Source organism: Trachurus trachurus, assembly GCF_905171665.1.
Source record: "Trachurus trachurus genome assembly, chromosome: 1".
In the NCBI taxonomy this organism is placed as follows: Eukaryota; Metazoa; Chordata; class Actinopteri; order Carangiformes; family Carangidae; genus Trachurus; species Trachurus trachurus.
The window spans coordinates 26,275,126-26,282,623 of record NC_139891.1 but is presented as its reverse complement, the minus strand read 5'-3'; the positions used below and the strand labels follow the sequence as shown (position 1 = coordinate 26,282,623).

The following is a 7,498-nucleotide window of genomic DNA, read 5'->3' as shown; positions in this document are numbered from 1 at the left end:
CTTTTCCTACTTAAAATGTATGTTGTCAGTGTATATGGGCTGGAGGCCTCAAGTTTCCACACCACACGTGTGTAGCCTACATGTTGCATACAGCATCCTGATTGGCCCCCTGGACTTGTTGTGATGCCACAAAATCCTGACCTTAGTAATCAGTGCTTCTCTCCCCTCTTCAGCAGATGAGTGTGAAAAAGTATCAAACTGTAGGCTACTAGAGAAAAATACAACCAGTCAAGTGAAGCAACAATAGGTGTAGGCTAATAGTGTTGGATGACGTTGCTCCAGTATTATGTTGTTGGTCGGTCCCAGTCATTTGTTGTGTTTGTGCCTCTTTAACTTTATGATTTTTAAACTTCCACCACTGTATTGTTTGTGTTAGCAGAGCGGACAGAGCTTCCTCTATGCTCACTGAGGTTACCATCACAACTACTGTGCAGCTTATACTGAACTGTTGGTCACTCACCACTGTGCACTGATCAGATGTAGACTACACACGCACGCACGCACGCACGCACGCACAGTCTATGGAGGGCGGGATTATCCTGCAGTTACTGTCATGCGGAGTTGATCCGGGGTAAGAGACCGTGTCCAGAGGAGCTGTTGCTGCTGATGCTGGTGCTGATGCTGGTGGTGATGGTGGTTTTGAGTTTAGTTTTGTGCATGATGTTGGTTTTTTCCTCTTCCCGGCCCTGGTTTCCACTCTGATTTTTCACTTTTTATGATTTTTTGACATCACATCCACGTCCTGTGTGATGGAAACACACCAGCTCCGCAGAGTTAGGAAGAAGGCTTGGTGAAAAAATTTACACTGAACATGCAGTTTTTTCCACTTAAAGTGCGACTTTGGCGCAGGTTATAGAAAATGCACACACAGTCTGGGTTTCCGTCACCTTCAGCCGACTGGATCCACGCAGAGGTAAAACACCGGGGGAAAGTTTCCCACAGTTTCTGAACCTCCCTGGTCTGCCCACCGGAGGTCACCGAGAGGAGGAGGAGGCTGGGCCGACATGAGGCTGTGTAACCGGGGTGTGATGATGCTGCTGACCACGGCGGGGGCTTTCTGCGCCTTCAGCCTCATGACCATCGCCGTGGGCACGGACTACTGGCTCTACTCCCGCGGGATGTGCCGCTCCAAGAGCCAGAACGACAACGAGACCGTCCGCAAGAACGAGGAGGTCCTGACCCACTCCGGTCTGTGGAGGACCTGCTGCACAGAGGGTAGGGCATTGTACTTCACTCCTGCATGTGCAAGTCTGACCAGTCTGCAAGAACTGGTAAGACTAGAGAAAAGGCAAAACTTAGCTACAACATTATTGTCTGTGCAAACTCATACAGACAGAGGCCATTCACTTCCAAGGTAAAAGAGACAATGCCTCTGTAGCTGGCTGAAAGGCAGTCTAGACTCATGACATTCAACAATTGTGCATTTAGCCTATACTGTATTTTCTGCACAGCAAAGTTAGGGATCTTCAATTAAATGAAAAATATTGGTTAAAGTTATTTACAGCATCCAGTGGTGGAAGGAGATTAGATCCTTCAGCAAAAGAAACAAAACTGTATTTTTTTTTGTAAACTTGAGTAATCTTAAAAAAGTACAAATAGGCTACTGTTACCTAATAAATGACCAGTGTTGTAGTGTTGTAATGTCAGTGCCTTATTCTTACAGTTACAGTCACAGGCAAAGTTAATCCCCAAGGGACAATTAAGTTTAAGCAGCAGTTTAGCCTACTACATACATTGACAACAGTAGCCATTCTTATTTATACCTGTGCATTTGGGTTTTGTTTTTAACTAATTTTTTATTCATTCCAGTTGTTTAACCTGATTGTGTAACGCAACTACCAATGATAAATAATCAGAATTATAGTAGACATGACATGTATGAATGTAAAACAAGATGGAAGTAATGCACAATAGGCTTCGTCAAATTGAAATGATTGAGTAAATGTGCAAAGTTTGCAGTCATCTGCCAACAGCATCCAACTGACTCAACAATTAAAAGTCCAAAGATACTTTCTCATGGAAAGTTTAAAAAGAAACTGTCTAAGGAGGTTTATGGCAATTATATGTTTCAAAAGCAGAGTCCCAAATAACAATGTCACACTGTGCTTTTACAGGTGATTGTCAAACTGTGGAAATAAATAGGAAATAACACAAAAACCTTTCAGGTTTAGTTATAGAAATGCCACTGAAAGCAGATCTAACACTCAACTCACCACCACCCTTTTATTCCTAAACTAAGCATTATCTCTGTGAGGAGAAGCTGTCAGCACATCCCATTAATTTTCTGATTGATGGCCAGATTCAAGAAGGTGCAGACGAGTTGAAGTGGTGGATATTTGATATGGTGAAATGGCATTTTCAATTATTCATTGCTTTTTAATGGCTCATCTCTTTTTCTTACCTCGTTTGCCCTGTTTAATTTGCTTTGCTAATTTTCTGAAATGTTCAGCTCTTTTTTTTTCCTGCCTCTCTTCCATACCTCCACTCCCCTCAGTCCTGCCCCTCCCTCCCTCCTTCCCTCTCCTGCAGCTCCACTATCTCTAAGCTCCAAAATGGTTTAATGGAGAGGTAACAAAGCATGCAGGGACATCAATGCCTCCATAATCTACCCCATGTGTGTGTGTGTGTGTGTGTGTGTGTGTGTGTGTGTGTGTGTGTGTGTGTGTGTGTGTGTGTCCATCAGTCTGCATCACAATAAGCCACCTGCAGGCAAACTCACAGACAGACAGATGGGACGATCAAAGTTGTCTGTATGTGCTGTGCTGCCATGATAATGATAATGGTGGGTGCTGATATTACGTACATGTATCAATTAAATACTAGCCTATATTAATTCCAATAATATCGTGTGTTTATCGATGCAAAATAATAACATGATAAATGCTGACATGGCAGGTAACAAAGCTAGAGCTGCAGATAAACGTAAAATGGAAGAGTTCAGACTCCAGACAGATATTTACAGGTTGTACACTGCAAAAACTCTAAATCTTACCAAGAACATTTGTCTTATTTCTTGTAAAAATGTCTAATTTCTAGTCAAAACTAAACTCTTTTCACTTAAAATGAGACTCATCACCTAAAAATTAACTTGTTTTTAGATCATTTTCACTTGTTTCAAACTAATTTTCACTTGAAATAAGTAGAAAGATCTGCCAGTGAAAGCAGGTTTTTTGTGCTTGTAATAAGAAAGAAAAACTTGCTCCACTGGCAGATTTTTCTACTTATTTCAAGTGAAAATTAGTTTGAAACAAGTGAAAATTATCTGAAAACAAGTTCATTTTTAGGTGATGAGTCTTATTTTAAGTGGAAAGAGATTAGTTTTGACTAGATATGAGACAAATGTTCTTGGAAAGATTTTGAGTTTTTGCAGTGTATCCAGGATGAAGTTTCCTCATTTTCCTCTCATGCAACAACTAAACAGTTTATCAAAGCACCAGTCTGACTAAAAGACTAATGATACTAAGCTCTTAATGCTCAGATAAATATTTATTACTAATAGGAAGCAAAGAGCTACTTGTTCACCGTGGCTGAGTTGTAGCTACTGAATGAGTCTTGTTTCGGTAACTATGGTGACTGGAGTCACATCATCAATACTGTTCAATCAGTGCAGCACATAGGGATGCAGTCATCAATATATCACTGTGTGTGTGCAAATGTTGAAAGGCATTACATGGCCACAGGATAACGAGAGCAAGTGCAGCTGTTGTTGCAGGTGATTAATAAAGGGACAATCTGTGACTTTTGGCAGCTCAGTGGTTGATGCGACAGTTTGCTGATGTTGTTAGTGGTTGAAGGTTTGGATTCACATCAACATAAATCACCAGGAGCTGGCAACCTGTCCAGAGCGTAGCCCTCGCCCTATGTCAGTTGGGACCGGCTCCAGCCCCCCCCACCCCGTGACCCTGCACAGATGAGCAGTATAGCCGATGGATGGATGGATGGATGGATGGAAACTGCCAGGAGATGTTTCCTATATATACACATAGCCTATAGTCAACTGTCAGGGCTTGTGCAGCACAGACACATGCTGCACAGTTTGTGTTTAAGGACTGGTGATCATTGTGTAGAGCTTATTTAAAAGAAATTGGGGGAAAAAAGTGCCTCAGGGAAGACTTTGTTCAGTTTAACAGTTTTTCAGCTCTTTGAAATAAAACAATATGAGAGGAGAGGGGAAATCAGTCTTTGCTTCAAATCCTTTAAAACTGTGGAAAAAGTAGTGCCTCGCTCTTTTTGTCCTCACTCCCCTGACTTCTCTGCTCATGTTCATCATATCCAAAGCAAAGTGTTTGCTAGTTAAAGCCTGGAGCTGAATTGTTTAAAGAGCAGGCAAGAAAAAAATCATTACAGAACCCATCAGATGATAGGCATATTTATCACTTACTGTCAGGAAGTCACTGTCAGAGAAGAGTGTGGAAAGTGCACTGGGTCAAAGAGACGGGGTTTTATAAATCATACTGTCTGTATGGTGACGCAGGGCAGTTATTAAATGGATGCAATGTTACGTGTTCCTGTCTTTGTCTTTCCCCAGGGACATTTCGGGGTGTTTGCAAAGACATTGATCACTTTGCAGAAGATGGAGACTACGAGCAGGACGCTGCCGAGTATTTACTGCGTGGGTAACACATATAACTCTGAGATAAAGGATAGGCTATGGTTGACACAGTGGATAAGTAACTAACTCTTTCCTACCTATATTGCACCACTTGTCCCTTCATATTGAACATATCATTGTCAGATTACTATGAATTAATCAACATCTCAAAATCTAGAAATTGCAGAGGGGGGTGGGAAGAAAGGGGTTGTTATTTACATTGATGTTCTGAAAATGAATAAAAAAAAAGAAAAAAAAAAGAAAGAAATCTAGAAGTCGCCAAGTTTTTAAGCAAGTTGTAAATCTACACTCTGGACCTCACTCCTCCTCTCTCCTCTTCCTCAGGAGCGGTACGAGCCTCCAGCCTCTTCCCCATCCTCAGTGTGGGGCTGTTGTTTCTCGGAGGTGTGTGTGTCGCTGCCAGTGAGTTCTACAAGTCACGCTACAATGTTATTCTCGGCGCGGGTATACTCTTTGTCTCTGCAGGTCAGACATAGCACATATACTCATTTCCTGTTAACAAAGTCATTGCATCACTTGTTTTTATTTTTTTATATATGAATTTTCATAGTTCATCTGTGCAGCTGGCTCATTAGGAGCTATAGTTGCTGTTTGATGATGTAGTGTGATGGAGGGAGGTTGACTTTAAAACCATATCATTTATTCCTTTAACCCTGATTGTCCTAGTATGTTTATTATTTTTACCGTGACAACAAAGGTCCGCTCTGACCTGGATGGATTGTATCTGTAGTTAAAGGGATAGTTGGCAAATTGGCCCATTGCCATAATCCCTATAGTCATAGCAGTAGGTTTGTTACCTTTAATTGTCGGTGCAAGCTATTTTTAGAACGGCGGCGCAGAGTGGCGAGCTGCTCAGAGCAACGCTACAGAGGCTAATGGGATTTCTTGGTTTCCCTCATCAAACTCATCAAATACACAATCCAACAACTCCAAAACGCTCTTGTGGACAAGTTGTGACCTGCACATTCACCACGCTATGAGATAATAATGAGATGTTACGAGACCGAGTTGTTTTCGAGGTGAATTCATGCAAAACCACTGCATTTGCCTCAAAATTATCCACAAGAGCATTTAGGAGTTGTTGGATTGTGTATTTGATGAGTTTGATGAGGGAAACCAAGAAATAGCTCTGAGCAGCTCGCAGCTCTGCTCCGCCGTTCTAAAAATAGCTTGCGCCGACAATTAAAGGTAACGAACCTACTGCTAAGGCTATAGGGATTGCAATATATTGCACTTTAATATAGTGGTATCTAGTTGTTTAGGTAGGAGGATTGTAAAATTGCATTTGGATCAAAATAGTGGCCCTAAGACTTGACCATTCACCTCTTCAGCTTCTTTGAATCACTTTAAGTTGCACTAACTTGAATAGACAATTAACATTTGATTGATTGACTCTAAACTCCCCCAGGTCTCAGTAACATCATCGGCATCATTGTGTACATATCAGCCAACTCCGGAGACCCCACCCAGAGCGACAACAAGAAGAGCTACTCCTACGGCTGGTCTTTTTACTTTGGGGCTCTGTCCTTCGTCCTGGCTGAGATGGTGGGCGTCCTGGCTGTGCACGTGTTCATAGAGAAACACCGGCAGCTGCGCACTAAAGGCCGGCCCTCCCTCTTAAAGCTACCCATCTCCCGCAGCTCATCTTACTACCGCAACCGATACTACCAGAACCGCTCCCGCCGATACAGCTACAGGAGCAACCACAGCGCGGGGGACTCGTTCTCGCACTCTTTTCGGGTGCAAGACCGAGAGCCGTCTCTCTCCACGGAGGCCAAAGTCACCGGCATGGTGGGTTTGCCAACGCCAGTGACGGTTGGCTCAGAGTTCATGCTCTACACCATGTCCTCGCCACTTAAGGACGGTAAAATTGACACTGCCGTGGATGATTTAACTACTTCAGCTGCTCACAACAACACAGAGATGCTGCCTGGAAACTCTGCTGCCAACAGAAGGACGACGCCTGTGTGAGAGCCGAGGGAGGTGTACGGTGATAAAAGACAAGAGGAACATTAAATGAAATGACTTCCTCTGACTTCTATGGTGAAGAAACAGGAAAGACTTTCACTGTGTCAGCGTTCAGGGGCTGCATCCTTCAGACAGTAGGCCTACATTTGAAGGCCAATTCCTGTCCCAAGAGTCATTGCGTAACAGCAAAGAAAAACAACACTGACAGAGAGTCTGATAATTATTCTGTAAAATGTATGTTTTGGATTCCAGCTCTGTTCAACAGCTAATGGTACATCTGTTTAAACCAATAGCCCTAAAACCACCAAAAAAAAGGGCATGTACTATCATTGCCAGCTATAGGATGTGGCCCCTGACGTGTGTATCTTTTTGTCAATGAGATGTCAAAAAAAAACTGTTGAAAAATCCAACACAATTTCCCAAAGCTGCATTGTTAAGTCTCTAAATTGTTTGTATAGTCAAATACTATTATAAAACAATGGAAATCAGCAAATCCTTATCAAATCGGATGACAAAAGCCATTATTCAAACATCAAAGTAGCTGCTGATTATTTTCCGTCAGTCAACTATCATTGCAGCTGTAGACTGATGCAAATTGTTTCTGAGGCCGAAAAAAAAGGAGATGGAGTAAACAAGAACACAATGTTGAGATCTTCTACTTGTCTGCTCTTTGTATGTCATGTTTTGCTATGCTATTACATTAGCTATATCTGTAGCATGTGTGAATCAGTGTGTATAGTAATAGGAATGTGTGTATAAAACACACTGTCATGCAGAGAGCGACAGAAAGAAGCAGTGTCCTTTAAAAAATCACATCAAATCATCACATCAAAAACAATAAACAAGCACACACGCACTCACACATATGTGGGGTTGACATAACCATGTCCTGTTCCTGTCCTCCTTTTTGTGGACCTG

At 42.2% G+C, this 7,498-nt stretch overlaps 1 protein-coding gene across 1 annotated transcript; it reads left to right on the top strand.

Annotated features, from left to right (window-relative positions):
• Positions 1-1,004: 1,004 nt before the first annotated feature.
• On the top strand, positions 1,005-6,583 carry cacng3a (calcium channel, voltage-dependent, gamma subunit 3a; the record flags this gene model as incomplete). The annotated part of the gene is made up of 4 exons (XM_083974370.1): positions 1,005-1,215; positions 4,529-4,612; positions 4,937-5,077; positions 6,021-6,583. The coding sequence occupies 4 exons, from the start codon at positions 1,005-1,007 to the stop codon at positions 6,581-6,583; spliced, it is 999 nt and encodes a 332-aa protein (XP_083830496.1).
• Between the last annotated feature and the right edge of the window lie 915 nt (positions 6,584-7,498).